The 22,107-nt window shown below is 36.8% G+C and overlaps 1 protein-coding gene across 3 annotated transcripts in view; it reads right to left on the reverse strand.

Moving 5' to 3' along the window:
• Tnni3k (TNNI3 interacting kinase) overlaps positions 1–22,107 on the reverse strand; it is a 281,569-nt gene that overhangs the window by 89,178 nt on the left and 170,284 nt on the right. For all 3 annotated transcript variants that reach the window (XM_047555360.1, XM_047555349.1, XM_047555371.1), the window contains 3 exons: positions 5,724–5,776; positions 5,346–5,398; positions 1,358–1,490 (listed from right to left, as the gene is read on the reverse strand). In XM_047555360.1, the coding sequence (XP_047411316.1) occupies positions 1,358–1,490; positions 5,346–5,398; positions 5,724–5,776 (239 nt within the window). The remainder of the gene's footprint in view (positions 1–1,357; positions 1,491–5,345; positions 5,399–5,723; positions 5,777–22,107) is intronic.

The raw sequence follows: 22,107 nt of genomic DNA on the forward strand, positions 1-22,107 counted from the left end.
AAGCTTGATTTTTAAAAAGACTATTGTAATAGTTTAATTAACAGATAGTGGCCTGAGCTAGGAAGGAGGTGACTGATGATAAGTGGTAATCATTTCCCAAGATACATTAGCAGATAAAATCAACAGATTCAGGTGAATGGACTGATACAGGGGTTTGGGGAATAAAGATGTATCTCTCTCTCTCATAAAAACATGCCATAGTAATCTAGAGTTAGAATTGATTTGTTATATATCCAGCAGTCTTATGAGAATGCAAACTCTAAGACACAGAAAGTACATCAGAACTTCTTACAAATGGCAATGACAGTCAGTTCACAGTAAAGTCATCACATCCACACTGTAACATGGGCAAATATCATTTAAAGCTATGAAAAGTATACAGAGAATGATTAGGACAATTACATCCTTAGCACATTCAAAAAACTATGTACAGAACATGTAATTCCTAAAAAGCACCCTATTGGGAAAGATACCTTGAAGGGAGAGCAAATGATGTGCTTTTGCTGTGTACATCAGTACTAATAAATATGATAATTTTGTTAGGATTTTTAACTTGTTAAATGGGATATTTAACTAATTTGCCTTTTTACTTTATCCTATCGATATATTATTATAGGGTGGTTATTAGAAGATCACAATATAATTCATTTAAAATTTGTTTATGATTTGACAACTGATTTTCAAGGATCGTAGGCACTAGGAATGCAAAGCCTTAAAGAGTTTCCAGTACAGTGTGACAATACATGAAAGCATCACAAGTAAAATTGAAAAGATAGATGGAAACAAAATTAGCCTTGAATATAAATTATGTGTACATTTTACCATGATTAAATTCCTCATCTCTACTTTCTACATGTAAGCCAGGTATAATGTATATTATCAATGAAAATGAGGATTACTCACAAAGTTCGAGTTTGAGAATGTGTCCATATGTGTAATACAAATTATTAGGAAAAGCAATTGTAGTCCCGATAGGGTATTTTCACGTTGCTACTTTTCCATCCTATATACATATTAAAAGGGCATTTCTCAAATTTAATCTCCAAAAATAAATATAGTACTGTCTACATTATTTGCCCCATATGACCCTAGTTAACTGCTTGTTTTATTAAAAACTGATAAATCAAAGTCCTAAACTTTAATAAAATATTCCTACACTTCTGTGTCTGTGTCTAAAATCACCTTGTCATTACCTTTTCTGAATTGGTTACCACCTTAAAACAATGTAAGATTGTTTGCTTACCTCTTCTCCTTTCCATTCCACTCAGAATAACCATTTGGGGGGAAAATACTTTTTGAAGCTGTGAAAACGCTCGGAACTTCGGAAAGCAAGGAATTTCAGTGTCGCCTGTCTTACCTGGCTTAAGGTGGGCGAAAGGAATCTCGCCAGTGAGGAGTTCCCACAGACACAGAGCGTAACTGAAGACGTCGGCTTTGATGGTGTAGCGCGTGCACTGCGTGAACACCTCCGGAGCCATCCAGCGGAGGTTCTGCGCATGGAGAAGTCACAGCGGGTTATCAAGTGCTTGGGTGTCCCGCACAGAGCACAGTCCTTCTGAGTGAGGACTTGCTAAGGGTTCTTCTGATATACAGAGCACTTTTTTTTTCAGTCATTACAAGATCATCAAAAACATAATTCTTCCAAAAAATCACCAATGTTATTCAGGTAACTACCTCATAAAATGATTATCACAACAGCCACATTTTTTTTTTTTTTCTTTTTATAACCTGTGAGCATCTTTTTCCTGAATGAAAGCTTCAGAATATCCAACCATAGCGCATAGCCATAGGGTTTCCGGGAGGCACCCTCCCTAGTTAGGCCTTCAGGTTGTAATTGAGGAAGTCACTAATTTAGGCCCACAAATAGTCTCCATGGTTAAGGAGAAAAAGGATCAGAGTTGCGCCAGAGTATTGCAAAGAAGTAGATTCTTCACTGGCAGGATTAAGTCTATCATATTTTCCTTGTTTGTCCAGATGGACTATTTCTGAATTCCATTGGGGAAATATTACAAAAAACAGGACCATAAGATGTTACAAGATTCTCTATACAAAGTTGTAGCCTCATGTGTTCTAATGGCATTATTTACATCCCTTTTATTTGCCATTACGTTTTAAAAATATGTTTCGATACTGGGTTGCAAATGCATAAATTTGGTTTATTTGTCACTTAAGGGGCGGAACTCTAGATTTTGAGTTAGGAGATGAAAATTCTAGTTCTTGTTTGACCACTGACCGGACAGCTCTGGACAAGTCCCTTGTTTTTCCTGAACCTCAGATTCCTCAAGGAAAAAAACATATGAGTTAGGCCCTTACCCTTGCAGCTCTTCAATCTCAAGTCTCCATAAGATATCAATGAATTTTTCCAAACACCTTTGTATTTCCACTGAAGAAAACTGGTGTCATTTTATTACTTTTACTGAAATCCTATGTGCAGTGTTGGCTGTTGATAATTCTTTTGAAATGTCTACCTTATTTGGAAATCATGCATAATTGCAGCTCTCCAAGAATATCTTTGTTCTGATTATGTTGCTCACATGCAATTCTCCCACATGAGCTTTCACATTCCAAATAGTCTCCATTTATATAGTAGTTTATATATTGTGTCACAACATTGCATAAGTGGGAGTAGGCATATAGCGTGACTGTTTTTGCATAGGGGAATTATAGAATAATTAGGGAACTTAAATAAGGCAACATAACTAGTAAGAAATAAAATAGTCTCCAAAATAAATCCAGAGTGATGCTGTGCTTAAATAATGTGCTGCTAGGATATAAGAATTAATAATTCTTGCTGTTGGTGAAATTCAATTTAATTCTATTCAACAAAGTTTATTTAGAAAGAGTCCCTACTGGCTGTACTGTAGAATCATTTGGTGGGACTCTGAAAAAAAATGCAAATACCCAAGATAAATGTCATTAAATAAATTATGATTTATCACAATTTGTATGGGTTGGATTCAGGCATCATGTTTTTCAAAAAGTGGGCAGCCACAGTCAAGACCCACTGATGTAGCTACCTCTAAGTCTCAGGTGCTAGATGAGTTTGTCCTGTGAAAGAGGACAATGCAAGAAGGTTCAGAGGAGAAATGATTGGGTTGTAAGAGTCTTAACCCAATCAGTGATTTAATCCCTACCATTAACTGAGTGGTAACTGAAGTGATAGGGTGTGACTGGAGGAGGTGGGAATTGAGGCATGGCTTTGGGTATATATTTGTATCTGGTAAGTGGAGTCTCTCTCTGCTTCCTGATGATGTGAGCTGCCACACTTTGCTACCATGATGTTCTGCTTCACCTGGATCCCTGAGCAATGGAGTTGGCCTTCATTCTTAGCTGGCCTAAGACCTCTGAAACCTCCTCTACTGTTGTGCTGGTCAGGTCATTCAGTCACAGCAGCAAAAAAGCTGACTAGAGCATCATGAGACCCTAATTAGTTCCCATGATAGCAATTGTTGTTTTAAAAAAAATTCCTCCCCATTTTCTGGCTTCCTATCTCCTCATGTGAGCTCTTCTCTCCACACATACTCCCACCATGAAGTCATTCATCATGTTGTGATGCTGTGAGGAGAGTACTCACTATAACTGGCACTATACTGTCTGGGCTTTCAACCTCCAGAACTATGAGCTAAATAAATTTTTTTCAATATAAAGTTCTCAGAATCATACATTTTGCAGTAGTAATAGAACACTGACTATTACACTGGGGAAATCAGTATTTATAACTGTACTTTTGCAACATTGCCAATAACATGGTTCCCACCTAACTCTAACTCATCTTCTTCTCTTCATGCTGTACATGCCAATAATGCCAAGCAGTTTGAAGTTCTTTCCCAAACTTTGGTTTTTCATCTTTCCTTGTATCTTTTCTCATGCTGTTCACTCTGTCTGAAATGACCTTCCTTCCTCTCCATCATCTGATTACCCCCTATTCATCTTACCTGACTCTCATGATGCTGTGTGATAACTATCACTGATCTTCCACATTATTTTAAATCAATCTGCTCATTACTGTTTTCCCCACTAGAACATGAGCTCCTCCTTGAGGTCAAGAACAAATATTCTACTTCCATTTTGCATTCCTTGCCCTCTGAACAATTCCTCACACGTTGCAGGCACTCGATAAATGCTTGATGAATGACTAAGAGAGAAAACTAATAGGTCAAAGTGTAACAAAAGCCCATAGAGAAAAGGTGGGAAGGTGCAGGTTATAGAAAGAACATTCATAAAATGGGTAAAGTCTGCAGAGCTGAATAGTCTTCTCCCAGGTGGAGGACAAAGAAGGATTTTCCAGTCAAAGGACACCACCATACTGGCAGGGCTACAGAGGTGTGAAAGTGAATGGATTGTTTGGGAAATGGCCATGTGGCATCTGTGCTGGGGCACAAGAGCCTTTGAAATAACTTGTGGTGGAAAAGAAGGTTACAATGTGGCCTTGGGACCAGAAAGGGGACAGTAGGAAACTGTCAGTCAAAGGAATTTGAATTTTAGCCTGTAGGCAATGTAACATTATTGAGAACTTATAGTAGGATGGGAATTGCTAGAACAGCAAAAGTTAAGTGATGTGGGAAATAATGAACTGGAAAAGAAGGGGAGTTATAAGTCTATCATAAGAGTCCAAAAATGGGATGATGAGGTTCTGAACTGAGGTAGTAGGAAATGAAGAGTTTGAGAAAAAAAAAAAAACTTAAAACTTGGGAGGAGGGAGATTAAAAATAAAGTTACTCAGTTCTGTGCAAGTAAAAGCAGTAAAGGGAAAGGATAAAATATTACTCCAAACTTGGGTAATTAGATATCACAGATAGTTCAGAAAGGGAAGTGTACTTATTCTTGGGGAACAAATTGGAGTAATGAAGGAGAGGGCAAGTGATGAATTTATTTGCAGGCATTCTAAGTATAATTAGTCTTGCTTTCAATGTTATGATTTATATTTTGCTTAATCATTAATGCTTAGCTATACCAGTTATCACCTTATAATGCTAAAGTGGAAAACTTTGAATGGTTAATAGATGCTGGTGAACCACTAAGTGTAGAGTTAGCTACCTATTAAAATAGTAACCTCAATATGAAAGTCAGTTATCCATGCCTGTCATGTACTTATCAGCTGTATTTGAAACATATCTCTACTGTTTAATCTATAATATTTTCCAAACACATATCTTATCTATTTCTCTGGAAGAAACTTGGGATAGTTATTTTTGGGGTTTATTGAAAATAAAAACATAAAACATTATCCTGCACTGAGACAATGACATTTTTCCAGTTAAAGCTGCTCTCATCTTCTCCCTCTCATGCTGAGTTTACACATTTTAATTGTTTTATAATTATAGGGAACGAAAGCAGCAGCAAACCCCAGGTTGTTTTGTCATGTTGTCTTCATCCAAAGACTGTAGAAATCTTGATTCTGAAAGAAAGAGAAAACAGATTCATGTCAACAGAAATATCTCAAAACCAAGGTCAAAGATGAGAGCTAAAATTCTGAAACTTCAAGAAGTCTTTGTCATATTTATATTCTCACTTCCTTATCTTGCCTGGGGATAACAAGAGGAAAAAAACCAAGAACAACTGATATATTTTCAAAATTCAGTGTCATTGAAATTTGAATAACTTAGATAAGTATATCTGTCAGTGTAAAATAAATTTTCAGATTTATTGTACCATATTTGGCACCAAGTAGAAATGAAGAGAGAAACTGATGTCAGTTGGAATATTATTGCTGGAAATCTCACCTCCAAAATCTGCCACCACTGCATGTCCATCCTCATAGAGAAGAATGTTGTGACTGGGGGAAAAAAAGCAGATTTTGAGTAAGTTTTATTACTTCTTAACTGATTTGACCCATAAGAAGAGAACATTAGTCATCATTTTTTCACCCCAGAAACTACATGTGCCCCAAAAGGCTATCCTGAATTCTCTTAGTTTTGCTAATTCAAAAGAGATATTTATAAAATATGATCATGCTCTAACATTGAATGTATAAAGCAAAGCATTCCTACTTTAGATTAATCCTCTCTACTTGTCAAAAAACACATTAGTTAAAGATGTTTTCAGCTCCTTTAGGCTAACACAATTTTGGCTATAGACAAAAGGTAAAAGTCATGACCAGTCTTCAGAACTGGGGCAGGAGAAACAGCTCCTTGAAGACCCAGGCACAAGAATGGTTCCAGGCAGGGCCTGCAGCCAATATAAAAGGACTCCATCAAAAATGTCTCAGACAAAACATTGCAGATACTATCTCAGGACAGTGAGTGTTTTGAAGGCCTGTGAAATAATGCCAGGTAAACCACATTTTAAGATTTTGAGGAATAAAAAGTATAAAGGTCATCAGAATCTTCCTTCCAACCTAGAATTCAAGAAGATTAGGAAGAGTGTCACAATTAATCTTAAATGCTTTCACCACACGAAAATAGGTAACTCTGTGTGGTGAATGGATATGTTAATTAGCTTGACGGGTAATTATTTCACAATGTATACATGTGTCACAACATCATTGTACACTATAAATATGTACAACTTTTGTTTTGCTTTGGTGTTTTTGATACTGGGGGATTAAACCCAGGGGCACTCTAACACTGAGCTATATCCCCAGCCCTGTTTTGTATTTTATTTAGAGACAGGTTCTCACAAGTTGCCTAGCACCTTGCTTTTACTGTGTCTGGCTTTGAACTCAAGATCCTCCTGCTTCAGCCTCCTGAGCCACTGGGATTATAGGCATGCACCCCTGCACTGGGTCAATTTTTGTTTGTCAATTATATCTCCATAAAGATGGGTGGGAGAAGTATCATTTTCAAGAAGTAAATCAAAGCTAGGACTGGGCAAGGAGAGGTCATTACTCCCACATATTAGTGAATTGGATTGTGTAATATCTTATGAACAATCATATGATGATTAGTACTTATTGAATGTCTTTGATGCTTATTTTACATTTTGGCTCGTAAATGAGTTATTTCAGTATTAAGAGATCAGCACTAAATTTCCTGCAGTATGGAGGGGTCACACTACATTTATTTTATATAAATTGCATATTGTTCCTCTCTCCTTAATCTTTTTGCTTCATAACCAAAAATGGAAAATACCAATTTTTTTTTCAGTCCTTGGTAAGTCTGGGATAATATTAAATCATTTATAAAATGCTTTCTGGCATTGACTTGAGCTTTACAAGAAAATTACTTTTGAACTTCTCTTATATTGTTAATGAAGTTTATCTTGGCATATAGTCTGAATCTGTTTTTCAACTGCTGAAAATTGAAATGGTGTGCAAAGACACTTGGAGTAGCACAGTGAATAAGTATTTAAGGATGTCAAAACAGTGACCCTCAAGATGCTATCTTTAACCACAAATCATATATTGGTAAGGGTAATTGCCATCACCAAGAAACATAAAGTATCAGGAGCTCTCTGGAAGTCCAAATGCAAGAGGAAAGTGTATTTAATTGCCATGCCACCAGATTTCTTGAAGGATTTAAGGGAGCTTCAATACCATGACCCCTTGGCTAGCAAGGGATAATTGTCTTACATTTTACATATATTAAAATACACACTGAGCATAGATTCATCAATCATATTAAATTGTATATAGCACTCTATTATTTTGTTGTTAATTCCAAATAGTAACCTAGAACAGCAGTCACAAAACTTTCTTTTAGCAGCATAACTTCTTCCATAAAAAAGTTTGTAAATGGAGCAGCTGTAGTTAAATATAGGAAAGGGATCACTGAAACTCTGCTTAACACTGTTCCCCATCCTTTTCTAATATAATGTCCATTGTGTAAAATGTAAGACATTTTACGACATGTCTTAAAACCTAGAGAAGTCCCAAGTTGTACTTGTAGGGCATATTTTGCTTTTTAATTTCTTTAAACTTTTTCCAAAGTAAATAATATATATTTGTATGAACGATGATAATGGCTAGCTAGAGTTGGGGTGAGATGTTTAGCAAAATTCTTTTTCTTTTATGAAAGAAATTTAAGTATATTTGGTCACTGGATTAGCCAGCTCATTACGATATGAGAAGCAGCGTATCTCAGAGTGCAGGGATTGTGTCTTGTTCATTGATGTATATCTCTAGCATTTTGATTACACTGCTTTCATATAGGAATATTCAACAAACATTTGTTGAACAGATAAATACATGAAAAGCAACTGAAAACAGATCCTATTATTTCAGACAATAATCAGAGTTTGGAGTGGTAAAGACTGTATTATTGAATCATTAAGTACTTATTGAATGCCACTCATCAATATCTAAATAAATATTTAAAATTCATAGAACACTAACTTGGAAAAGACATTAGAGCTAACTTACTCTCTCAGTTTCTTGAGAAGGAGCCCAAAGTTCAGAGAATTTAAGTATATTAACACAATCTATAAAGGTAGTGACAATGTGGATCTAAAGTCCACTTCATCTTGATTAGCATCTCAGATGTTGGAACCGTTCCTGACCAATAGGAGGTGATGAGTAACCAATAGTAGGTGATCAATATATGCTTTGTAAACCATCTTTCTGTACTTTCCCCCCAAAGCCTGGTATTTACTTTCCTTATGTTATTATACTGCTCTGAGAGATGCCCAGTAATATAAGGTATGGTTTTCTTCTTTCAGGACCTTAAAATCTGCTAGTGAAAACAAAAATGAATATTTTCACAGAAAATAGCATAGTTAAGGAATGGATAAGTTTTGAAGTGGATTTTGAAGGACAGTCAGTTATTGAGTTTCTACATATGTGCTGAGAACTTGTTATGTGCCAGAGAATTTCTTACGTTCAGGGATATAGTGGTGAGTAGACAGGCAAAGACTGAACTTAGGCTGTAATGAGAAGATGAGGCAGGGAAAGACAGAGGAGAAAAGAATTCCAGGTTGGGGAAAGATCTTGGCAAATGGGTAAGGGTTGGGAAAACATGTGTATATAAGAGGAATTTTAAGAATGCACTTGTTAAATTGGAGAATATGTGCTATAAAATATTGGGAGTATATTTGAATCAAAGTGGTATTGTGTAATGCTTTAAAAGCAGAGGTACTGACATTCAAGAATGATTTTAAGCTCTAGTTAATGAAGGACTAAATAGAAAGGTAGAGTAAAAAATAGAAAAGATATTGAACCATTCTATCAAGACATTGGAAAAGTTTTTAGATCAGAGGACAGTTTAGATACAGATCATAAAAGAGTCAAAACCCAATGGTCAAAATTTCTAGTCTGGGCTTCCTAACTATAAAGCAAAGATATATTTAATTAGAAAGAGTTGTCTTACCAGAAAGCCTGGGGACATTTATGAAAAGGAGAGCAGCTAACTTGGGAGACTGCAGAACTTGACGAAAGTCAAAGTTATGCTTGGCAAGATGAGACCCGCAAGTTAGTAACTATAAAATTTATCATTTTGAAAGCACACTCAAGGTGAACTCTTAGTTTAACAAACAACAACAGACTGGAGAAAATAAGGGATGTAATAACAATTTAGGAATACTAGACACTGTAAGTTCATAGAGGTAAATGTGGTCAAACATCAAAAAGGATGCTGTAAGGATTACATTATAGAATGAGAACACATTTGGAAGTAGTAGAATAAAGTGAAATTTCCTATTTTCACTTCAAGATAGTCTTTTGGATTAGTCCTCCTTTTTTCTAACCATTCAGTAACAATAAAAACTAATTTTAAGAACTATCTCCAAAATTCATTCTTTCATTTTTTTTTCCAGTTAGTGCTGAACCATACTTTGTGGTATGAAGCAACTGGAGAGGGACAGGCAGGGTCGAGGCTAACCGAACTTGTGCTAAACAGCTGTAATGATCAGACCTCCATGGATATCACATTCAGAATCAGTCTCTAAATTGGAGAGGACATCTAAAGGGTCAATGACATTAATTGACATCATGGTCAGAATACCCAGGGAAGGAGAGGAGTTCAGAGCTGAAGCCAACTAGGACAATAGAAGTGAAAATATTGTTAGTGATGAGTTCAAGAGTTTATTACTGAAAATATATTATAAAATGAAAGATTTGTGAAGTAACAACTGTGGGAATGAGAGGCAGTAACAGAGAGGGTGGCAATATAGAAAAAAGGGAGTAAGTATTGACTGGGGGATTCCTGTGGGCAGGCACTGGGCATTTCAACATTTTTCCATTCTTCAAATAACCATTGTATGTGGATATGAACAGATGGATAAGTGAGGCTCAGGGAAGTTTAATCTGGTGGTCAGCATTGCAGCTGGTAAGGGGTTGAGCCAGCATTCAAATTTCAGTATACGACTCTACACATTTTAGGAGAAACTGACTCCCACATCAACCTGACCCTGAGGAGGAACTATAGTTAGCCTGAGGACTGCTAAAATTAGATGCATGGACAAAATTCCAGAAATTCTGACTGGTTGACGGAAGGCCTATTTGCTAGTGCCAAGAACACCTCTTTTCAGTGTCTGACTGTAAGGCAAGGAAGCTGATATCAACAAGCTAAATGGAAATAGACCTAATACATCTTCATTTTGCCAAGGCACAGCAAGCAAAAACTAAACTTCCTCCCTTCCAGAACCTAGTTTATGTGTCATAGTCTATACAAGGAATGTGTAGGTGAATGAAGCAAAGACACTGCAACAGGGAACTTGAGATCTGACCTGGGAAGTGGACCAGACACACAGAATGCCAGTGCCTAGGAGACTTGTTGGGATCTGAAGAGAGAAATAAAAGAAGGGTGATGGGAATTCTGAGACTTATTTCCCCCAAAAGACCACCTATGAGGCTCGTTTTTCATTTGCTTTCATTTATATAAGATCTGGAGGGAAGCAGTCTGTGTTACATCCGACACCACAGAGCACCCTCATGCACATGGTAACATGTGGTGGAAACAGTCCTATGTGTCAGACCCTTTTGATTTGAATATGCCAGATTGGCAAACCTGTTGGTATTTGATTGAGCTAGACTTTCAGCCTAAGCCCTACTACCTGGGAACAAGAAACCTAGGAGAAGTTAAGTGGCAAGAGATAAGAAGAGACAAGTTCCATTGAAAGGAAGAAGGAAAATGGTGAAAACATACTGAAATATATATGAACATAAACACATAAGCTGTGCACATGCACACATGCAACACACTCCTAAACAGAAGTGTCTTTAAGGTGAATGTCATTAAGGCATCTCTTCACATAGCTGTAGGGAACATTCCTCAAGCTTATCTGACAGCAGTCACTGACACCATGGTCTAAGTAAGTCAAACAGTCTGAACAGAGAAACTGAGGTAATGGTAAAGACTCACCATGGAATGAAGGTCTTTGCAGCTGTTGAGGCTGAGTTTGAACTGAGGGGAGGCCTCGTTCTGACATGCATCTCAGCAAGCTGTGATGTGAGCTCGCCCACACTGCCTTTCCTCATGCTCTGTGCTGGAGCTTGCCATTCCCCCAGTCCTTTGTCTCAGACCTGTTGCTAGGCAGAATTGCTTAGGCATGCTTGGTTTGTTTACACTACCTGGACCCTCGACGTATAGTTCACCTATAGGCTGACTCTGCTATACTTTAACAAGTGTGTTAACCTAATTGGATAATGCACCTATTATATGTCCTGTGCAACCCTAAATAAAATTAGATCCCTGCCTTCAGAGCTCGATCTCCGATGCCTGAGTAAGCACACTGGGTAAGGCTAGGTAGGGTAGGCATGGTTCGTCCTCACCCTCAGCAAACCTGTCTCTGAACATCTACACATAGCAGCTAGTTTGGTAAAGACAGACCAGTCCTTTTCTCTTCTAGTAGTTCTTGATATTTCTGGATTTAACATTTCCATTTCATGTAAGTAAGGATGATTCCAAAAACCCACATTGTGTTCTACCTTATAGTTCTGTTGGGTCACACAAGGCTTAAGCCCAGAAGCAAGCTCCTTAGCAGATGAGCATGCTTGGTCAGACTTACCATCCAACAGCTGGGAGGGCATCAGGACTGCCTTCATGCTTGGTAGGAGATATGATACATTAGAAGGAGCTCACTAATGTCAGGAGGTGAATGAATCCCCATGTTCTACATCTTTTCACTTGTCCCTTATTCTCCTCGATTTATTGCAACCAGAGAGTAGAACTTGGGCTGAAGTGTCAGCTCAGTTACAGGTACAGTTTACTTTCTGCTGCAAAGGTTAAGTTCTATGTGTGTTTTGGTGTGGGGGGGTCGGTGGCAGGGGAGAGTGAGAGCACAAGCAATCTGATTGGGAGTACAATGTAAATTAAAATGAAGAAAGATCATCATACGGGATCTAGAATTTAATGTGGTTTTCACCTAAAGACCCCTAGAAAAGAATGCAGTGAAATTAAGAATCAGTTCTGAAAAAATATTACTAACCAAGTAGAAGAAATAGTTTTTAGAAATGGGAAGGACAAGAGATAGTTTGTAGAATAAGAACCTAGAGTCAGAAGATAATGTTCAAAACCTAGGTTTTATGGGCTATTACTATACCTGTGATTTTAGACAAATTATAATACTTTGACAACCAAAGAGCTTTTTGTCTTCTCTTTAAACATTGTGAGAGGAATGAAGCAAGTTAAAAGGTAATAGATGGAATTTTATAAAATTTCAACTGCTAAGTAGGTATTGGCTATTATGAATACACATAAGACCTAGCTTATAGAGTATTTGTGTAATTTAGATAAAAATGCACTTTGCAAACTATAAAACCACATATATGTTAAGTATTACATGATGAGTCTTGGAATAAAATTGACTTCCTGATTGAAAACCTATAATAGAAACTGATTGTACCATCGAATATTTCAACTCTCTCTCAGTCCTCAAGAGTCATCTTCTGCTTCCATTCCCATTGTCTAATTTTACAAAACTATTGCTGCTTTGATTGAATGACTGCATTTCACCTAAAGGAATCTTTGTTCCTCTGACTGAACTGATACCACAGTATTTGGATGTGGCTCTAGCTTTGTCTTTTATCATGAAGCAAATGATTTGAGTCAATTGTTTATGTAACAGAAGTATTTATCTCTTTGAAGTGTCTGTTCCTCACAGATTATTCCACAATAAAATTCTTTTAACCTTAACAATGCATGCTCTCAGCTGAATACAAAATATAACTGAGGGCAAGATTTACTTCATCCAAATAAGCCATGCAAATAGAATCCATGCTCTGACCTTCAGTTCTCTCTTCCTCAGTAACACAGTTCACTTTCCAAAAAAGAATAAGCTGTTTGCAATGTAGTGTGTATGTGTGTGTTAAATGTTTTAAGTGTTTCCTCCAGTTTTCTTTTAACCAAAAGTGAATGGAAACTAAATTCTGCTGGTTCCTTTCTTTAAAAGAAAATTTCTCCCACCTCAGAACTGAATTAATTTAATGAAGTCATTATGTAAGGATCATGAGTCTTTTCATTTTAATTGCCTGTATTGAAAATTTACCTAAAGTGCTCAAATGATTCATAATCAGTTGGTTATGCACTGTAGTCCAATACTAATTGTCAGTATTAATCAGACTGGCCTGATGATTAGACCATTTTCCAATTCTGATTTTCTTCCAGAGCTGGACTGGAGTACATGGTGGCCTTAGAAGGATCAAGGTGACTTGCTACTCTCACTCCACTACCATTAGGAGTTTTTTAAGTCATTAAAAATGCATAAATATTAATTCTTTTTTTTTTTTTTTCCAAATTATAGAGCCTTGTAATTGCCTGTGTCAGTTGCTACTAACAAACACTAGTTTAAGGGCACCATGGCCAACCTCTCAGTGTCCTTATTTGAGGAGATGACAGCCCCAGAAGTGTAAACCTAATAACACAACTGCAGTGTTTCCCAGACTTGCTATAAGCCACTGTTTTCTGATGTATCCCTGAAGGTGATTAACTCACATGATTAAAGACACATGGCTATCGGCATGCCTGGAAGCATTCCAAGGGTTAAATCAGTGGAAGCAATTAGGCTTCATTTTCAATCTCATCACACTGTGAAAGTCATTAGTTTACAAACACATCTGCCTGACAAGCAATCATTCAGACCCGAAGCTGAGGAGTCCTGGATCTGTAGGCTGCTACTTTTGCCAGAGGAGCTGCGTGAAGGCTCAGGACGCTCTTCCTAGTACAGACCTCTCAATGAGGAGTCCGCCTTGGTGACCTTCAGCATTGCAGTTACATTGTTCCCTCCTGAACCTTTGCCACTGCCAAACTCAATAGGATCTCTCAGTAGGGGACCTCCATATCCTGGACTGCTTCCAGTGTTTTTCAAGTGTAATTCAGGGTGCTGGCTAGACATATGAAGTGTGTGCAATTCACATCTACTTACTTTGGAGCTTTATACTTTTTACTAAAAAAAACAAAATTCAGAGTCATGGAGATCAGCTCTTGGTATTCCTATATGCCTTTTTTTTTTTTTTTTTTTTGGTCTCTTTCTGTCTCTAATTTTATTCATCTGTCTATTATCTACCTATCTACCATCTACCAGCTGTCTATCTATATCTCTGCTTCTTACATGTTTAGGTAATAACTGTGGATCCCAAAGTCATTACCTTCATAAGGGGTAACTGCTGGGTGTCCTGAGCCCCAAGATAATGGAGAGGTTTATTTGGGCTCAGGGACCTTATTGACAACTCCTTATTCATGAATGTTGTGTATGAACTGGACCCTTAGCAGCTACTTGGTGCTCTCTCACAATGTGTGCTGTTCATAGAAACCCAAACAATTATACGGTAAAGTCAGAAACCATATACATTCCGTCATAGTCTCTTCACCACATACCAGAACCTCTTTGTATGTTCCTTGGGACTTGACATAGACTATTCCAGAACTCCCACCATGTCCAAAAGACTTTTTGTAGTTCTTTTGCAAGGTAAGTGAAGGCTCTAGAAGTCTATAGATTTTATCAGGACAACCCCTCCTTGTTAAAGCCCAAGAACCCAAGTCTAGGTTGTCCTATTAATTCTTTTAAAGACAATTCTTTAAAAATTTAAGAAACAACTGTATTTTTAATTTTTTTTTCATAATACCAAAATCTTACCCTAGTTTAGCTCCGTACAGACTGGCTTAAGATATTTCATATCTACCTTTTGTTTTTTAAGAAAGGTTTTGAAGGGGAAGAGCCTGGTTGCTAGAGCAATGCTCCAAAACTCATCCAGGAACAGCAATATACAGATTTAAGTATAATCTAGGCAAGAGAGAAGACGTTTACCAAATCCCCATATCATGAACTTCTAAACACTGAAAGCCTAATTTCAGTGAACTCTTGGAAACCATGGAAACAGAAAATTCCAATAAATGCAAAGGATTGTAGAGCCTTGACTTTTCCTAAAACAAACTTCAATCTGTCAGTAGAAGTATATTTGAAAGCTTACCTCTAAAGCTGCTGGATTTGTCCCATTGCCAGTGAGATTGAAGAGGTAGATTATAAGATTTGTATTGTGGTTAAACCCACTTATTGAGGGTAATGTGAAAAAACTCACACTCTTCGCTTAATATTTGCTCAGCACATGAAAGGCAAGTGGAGGAGTGATAATGACTGAATAAATCTAAACACAAACACATACTATTGATTGTGTGATTCTATGAGTAAGTACCCTAGTGTCAACAACTTAGTATCATTTCCATTTCTATGTATGGTTACAGTTATTTCCAACCCATCTTCATAGGGTATAATCTTATCAAGAATTTTAAGTATGCAAATTACAAAATGGAATATTCTTCAATGCTGAAGTGACAATCAAGGTAATATTACAAAAGATGACAGCTGCACATTCATTATATATGATTCATTTTATTTTAATTTAAAGTTGATAAAGGGAGGAGGAATATTGGAATGAACTATATCAAATGGACTATAATTTCTTCACAGGGTTTAACATTTTTCTAATGCATTGGGACCACAGATGAGCAGAGACTTTTCTCTTTAGAAAGGTAGTTTTGCAACTTAGACTTAGTGGTCACCAGGGAAATTCCTGCCCCTGCCTCAGTACATAGTCAAAACTTTGAACAATAGAGAAGATGGGAAAAGATATGTGACATTCATATGTATGTAAAAGGAATAATTTACTAGTCTGATTGCTAAAACACAGTCACTGTACCAAAAGAATCAAAGAAATTTCCACATTTTGCTCTCTCAGAAACACTGAAATGCAGCTTCCTAGCCATTTTTCTGAATACTCAGTTTTGGAAATATTCAAGTTAATAATTGTCCCCATGCAAACCCTGCTCTTCATGTAAGCCCTGCAATGGACATTTACATGTGGGGTGAGAACTCAAGTGTCCCAAAAAAAGGCAGGTGAGAAAATAAAGTCTATGTGACAGAAAATAGAAAGACTTGGACAAACAGGAGATAGAGCAAGCCATATGTTAGAGTTGCAAGGGATAATCAAGATTATTAAATGATCTTTTATTCTCTGAAGGAAAAAATTTGAAAAGCTTTGCTTTTTCCAAAGTCTCCTATCAGCTCTCTCAACTAATAATTATTCCTTTTTCTTCACCACATGCTGCATTTTCCCTGAACTTTGAGGAGCCAAACATATCTGTTGTTCATCTTAAATCTGGAGACACAGATCCCACAAATGACAACTATAGGGTTTGCACCTGTCACAAGATTCTTCTTACCCACATTTAAGAAACTAGATCCAAGACTAATACAATAGCAACTTGCCAGTGACCTTCTGAGCACCTACTTACACTTAGGCATAAAAGTTGTATTCATACCCTCTGTGTTGGCACACTAAAACTAGACCTCAGACCACTAGACTTCACTAGAAAGTGAAGTGAAGAGGAAGGAGAAACAAGGCCAGGGACAGGGGAGAATAATAGAAGAAATGTTTGAAGAACAAGGAAGAGAAGGAAAATCTTGTATTTGGCATGTTAGACACCATTAAGATTTTGTGTACCTAGTTTCCTATGAAAAGACCTTGAAGTAGGTGTACATGAGTTGAGCAGAGGAGAGCTGAGTTTAAAAATAGCAGCTGGGAAGAGAGCTGGGCTTTATCAACAAATAAGGTTTTCTATATTAAGTAAAGCAGCCTTGGACTTGGGCAACTAACTCCAAGAGAACCAGGGAGGCGGCTCTATCTCTGACAAGCAGAGGCTTTTGTCCTGCTGAGCTTGACCTCTAAGGAGTGTCTCCTTCTAACCTCTCAGAAAGAGCCACAAATAACTGTTTAAAAATGCCTGGCTTCAGGGGAATTTGTACATGGCTCTTTGGGAAGCAGGGATTAGTAGGTACTTCAGGAAAGAAAACTGCTTACCCACTGGACTAATCTGAACCTATGGCTTTTACTATGGTACCTTCACACCCCCATAGTGAACACAGGGAGACTAAATACCATGTCTCTGTAAAAGGACAGGTTAAGAATGTACTTAGTCCCACATGCTTTCCATCAAGGACACTTTGAAAATTCAAAAGAAATGAACAAATCTATTTTTTAGAAACTCACTGAACCACTCAGCATCTCTTCAATTGCTGAGAAGAGGAGCTGCTGATTTTTTTTCCCATACACCAGATAGTCTATCCCTGTGGGTGGAAGTATTAGTCACAGGAATGTAAGTTATCAACTGTGACAGTTTAGGGCTATTTTAGCTCTAACTTTTTGTCAATGCTATGTGCCTGTTCTTAGAATCCCCCTGGCGCCTTCTTGTTTCTCTTCTTCCCTTTGTTTAGTTGTCTCCTTCAAGTTTGAATTCACTTCCAAATTTTCCTCTAAATAAATATCCACATTTCTCAGGAACCTGCTCAATGAGTTCTTATCCTGTTTTTCATAGCACTTGTTGTTCCCAATAAGGTTATAAGCCAGCTCCCCTGTCCCCCACCAACCCAGGAGCAAGAACGCTGAGACAGGGGAACTGTTGGTGACCAGTAAACACTTACAGAATTAACATTGCTTCTTTACAAGAGAAATGAACAAGAAAGGGTGAGACAGCCGGTATTTTATGCATAGGTTATATTCAGCAGCAACTTTTCCTAAATAATGTAGAATTAAATTCTGTAGTCATTCAGACCAAATTGTGATTTCATATTTCCTGTGAACATCCTAATTTGTGGTTCAGAATCAACTCTCTGAAACTTAAAACCTCAATTTTTTTTTCATTTTAGATTTATTCCAGGCACGTTTTCTATATAATCAATACTGTTCCAACAAAAATATTTGAGTAATATATATTTGACTTCAACTACATATACTGTAGTTGGATATTGTGCAGACAGAGCTTTCCAATAAATTCACCTTTCCAGTAAAGATAAGAAAATGAGCTACGTAAACACTCCCCATTCTACTCCTCTAATCGTCCACTGTCATGCAGAAGTCAGGCCCCTCTGCCTGAAGCTTTGCACACATCATTTAATCCTTCCCTCTGCCCCTCCTGACCAACTAATACCCAGACATGCTTTAAGAAAAAGCTTAGCTCTGGGCCATACTAGTGACTCTCAGACTAAGGAATACAATATTATATTTGGTTCTATATATTTGGTACCCAATATACATCTTTAAATCATTTTCCTTACCTATACATGTATTTATATAAATATATATATATATAGATTTATATATTTACCTATATATGAAGAAATGAGATCATATATAAGATTATGAGAAAATATATATATTATATATTATATATACATATATTCCTATTTTTCCCAGGTAGATTAAAAAGTTACTAAATATACTTCACTTCCTAGGACTTGGCAAATTATAACAGATCAAGAAATTCAATGAGGTAGGTATAATTATACCACTTTATACATGGAGAAATTGAATCACAGAAAGGTATAGTAACTTCCTTAATGTAACACAGCAAGATACTTTGAATTCCTTGACTCATTTAGTCTTCACAGTAGCTGTACTAATAGGTACTAATAGTTCACCTTGACAGTTAAAGAATTGAGGCTGAGAAATTTAAAATAATTTTCTTAAGGCCACATGTGGCAAAAATGTTAGAATTATGATTAGAATCCATGTTTATTTGGCTTCCAAATTTATTTCCTTCACACATGCTTTGATAGGGTCATGCAATGGCTTAATGAAGGTTAATTTCGGAAGTATGGCCTAAGTTTCTAATCTGTTGTATTAATTTGAGAATTTATTGGACATTGTTTTTAATGGAATAAAAGAGGATGTTAGAACAGCAAAGTTTGTAAGTTAAAAACATAAAATTGGTGCCTAAGGCTGGATCATGGAGAGGAGAAAGGAAAAGGGACCAAGTAAAGGGGAGAGATGGGAGAAACTTGGGAGGGGTTGAGAGGGCAAGGGTAGAAGGAATACTCGTGAGGAGACCCAGGGGATCTGAAGGAGGAGCTAAATTGAGGCATGAAAAGAGGAATTGCCTTAATAGTGTTTAGAAAATCTAATAAGAATGTGCTAATAGAAAATGTGATATGTGACTAAAGAGTTCAACCCTGTGCATCTTTCATGATACTTTCATGATATATGACCAGGTTACTCAAGAATCTACCAAATGAAATAAAGCCTAAAGATTCCCAGTGATTTATTCAAGTTTTCCACCATTTACTGGGGGTTTGCATGAATGGTGGAAGTTTCAAGTTATTAGTCTTCTAAAAATGTCCACAGGTTATCCAGAGTGCTGTGGGTACTTTGTATTCTGTATTACTAAGTACTGCAGAACATTTCATATCAAAAGAATTTGGTGGGTTTTATTTTCCTTTTTTGTTTTTGGTTTGATCGAGCATAGCATTTCTACTTAACACCATGGCAACAAAAATAACAATCGGTAAAGATTACCCATACACACTGTATGCCAGGAGACAAATGAAGACGTAAATTAGAGTGTCTGGCCTCCAGGAGACGATGGGTTGGAGAAGCTCTGAACCCAGGCACTTGAAGTTTAGAGAGTGCTTAAGGCATGTGGAGTGGGGATGGGACTGGGAATTGGAGGGCTTGGGGTCAAATGTTAGCTCTGCCTTTTAGCTAACTGAGTTATTTGGGGAAAGAAATTCATTCATTGAGTTTCAAAAATTTTTTTAGCCCCATGAGTGTTTTTAAGTAAAGAATAAATGAAATAGTAACTAGAAAATTCATCTAGCATAGGCCTGACATAATGTTTTCTCAATAAAGAAATGAATAATGGAAATAAATGTCAGCAAAGGAAAAGTAATTGCTTGTTTTCTCATAAGATAGAGAAAGGATGGTTAAGTTGACCCATAAATGAAATATATCAAGGAATATATATCAAGGAATGATAAAAAATGCATGTATGACAACACTCTATCATATGTAAAAAGGGATCTACACACAATCTTAAATGGTGAATGAAAGTACCTTAGGTATAAATCATTTTTAGGCATTAGGCCTTTTAGAAGGTGTGTTAACACTTTCTGGTTCCAAAGATTATAAATCATTATATAACTCAAAAGGGTTAATTTAGCCCCTTTTGATTTAAAAATCCCCTTCTTAGGAATAGGTTCTTAAGGAGAAAGGATTACACTGAAGGGAAAAAAAAAAAAAAAAAAAAAAAAAGCAAAGCAATCCAAGACTCTTGCTCCTTTCCTGACTTTCATGTTATTCTTAGTTTTTTTTATATTTTGCCCAAAATGGGGCAGAGAAGTTCAGTGTGTTGAAAAAGAGTTTAGTGATCAAGAGGGCCTTCCATGTAAGACCTGCACAGTGGGCCTACCAAGGCCAGCACGTGCTGCATTGTATGCCATGGCCTATGTTTTTACTCTTATTGGCTTTTCAAGTGAAATCAGTCCTCTTTCCCTAAGTAAGAGACCAATTCTCGTGAAGACTACCAGTTTCCTTAGTTTACAATCATCTTTCTATTTTAAACTCTATGGTTTTAATTCATTCTATAGTGTACCAACAAGGACAGCAAATTTAGAAAAACAAGGTTTAAACTTTGGTCAAGTTCTGCGATAAGGTCTTTTTTTAAAAAAATATTTTAACTCAGATTCCTTATCTCTCAATATGTTATCTCAATTTCTCTTTTCTCTGAGATAATCTTGTCAGGTTCTTATAAGGATTGGACAAGAAGTCTGTGTGAATTTGGATCTTTGCAAAGCCATATGTAAGTGTATCTATTCATTACTTATGTGTACTTCTTCACACACACCCCAGCTCTCACACCTGACTGCAAGCACAGTAAGAGCTTGAATCATCCTTTTTATGTTTTTAAATCTTTAGGGTTGAGGAAGTTGATGAAGTTTCCATGCTATTTTTTTGCACACTGGTTGTTCAATAAATAGCATCTATGTTAACAGTGTTCTGGGTATTTTCAAACATCAGGAAGAACCTTTAAACTTCATAGAAACACTTAAGAAAATTCAAGTAGTTGTTCTATCTACAAGCAAATAGACAACTGTTGCTGACTGTGGATAGAGGTAAGATACGTTCCAGATGAGAAAAAGAGCAAAACTAATTAAAATTCCTGACAGTACAGGTAAGAACAAACCACATTTTTTCTCTTTCAAGGTGGCATATAAATTTGAAGTCAAACGAATTACTTTCAAAGATTGATAAAAGACACATTCTCAACTTGAAAGCACTACCATGTGATAATGTTCTCTCTGACACTTATTACCGCTCTTGCTAAAACTGGCATCTTTGGAACATTGCATCTTAATGCTGGTGTTGCCTTGTTATGACTTGAGAGGAGGCATTGCAGTTTGAATGCAGCTGCTGTGTGACATGATAAAGAATTCTGAAGACTGTGATGCTGTTCACAGTGTCCTTTTCTGATAAAGTAATAGTGTGGGAGATGTATGCGGGTTTTTGATAATTTTGAAAGCTTTGAGAAAGCTATGAGAGTTTGGCAAAGCATAACTGGCCAGAAAACCTCTTTGAAGTATTCCTCAAGCCCTGTACCTATCCTCAAAGGCAAAGTGAATATCAACGAAGATGCTTCATGCAAGCAACTCCCAGCACCTTCGCCTGGTATACTTTCTAGACTCTTACATTGCTTTTTTCCTCCTTTTGTGGGGACAATTAGATGTACTAGATGGACATGTGTCACCTAAAATGTTTATTTTCAAACACTTTTAAAATGTATAAATTTAAACATGGCAAATAATTTCTTTGCAGTTTTATGCCTCCAACTATTTTAGGATTTCTATTACATAATTTCCCATTTATATCTACACAGAGTTTGACCCCTCTGATAGTTATGTGTGCATAAGAGTGCATACAAACTATTTTTGATAGCTTATTGAAGGATCAAAGTGCACTTCGCCCCCCAA

This window comes from Sciurus carolinensis, chromosome 1 (assembly GCF_902686445.1).
Source record: "Sciurus carolinensis chromosome 1, mSciCar1.2, whole genome shotgun sequence".
Classification (NCBI taxonomy): domain Eukaryota; kingdom Metazoa; phylum Chordata; class Mammalia; order Rodentia; family Sciuridae; genus Sciurus; species Sciurus carolinensis.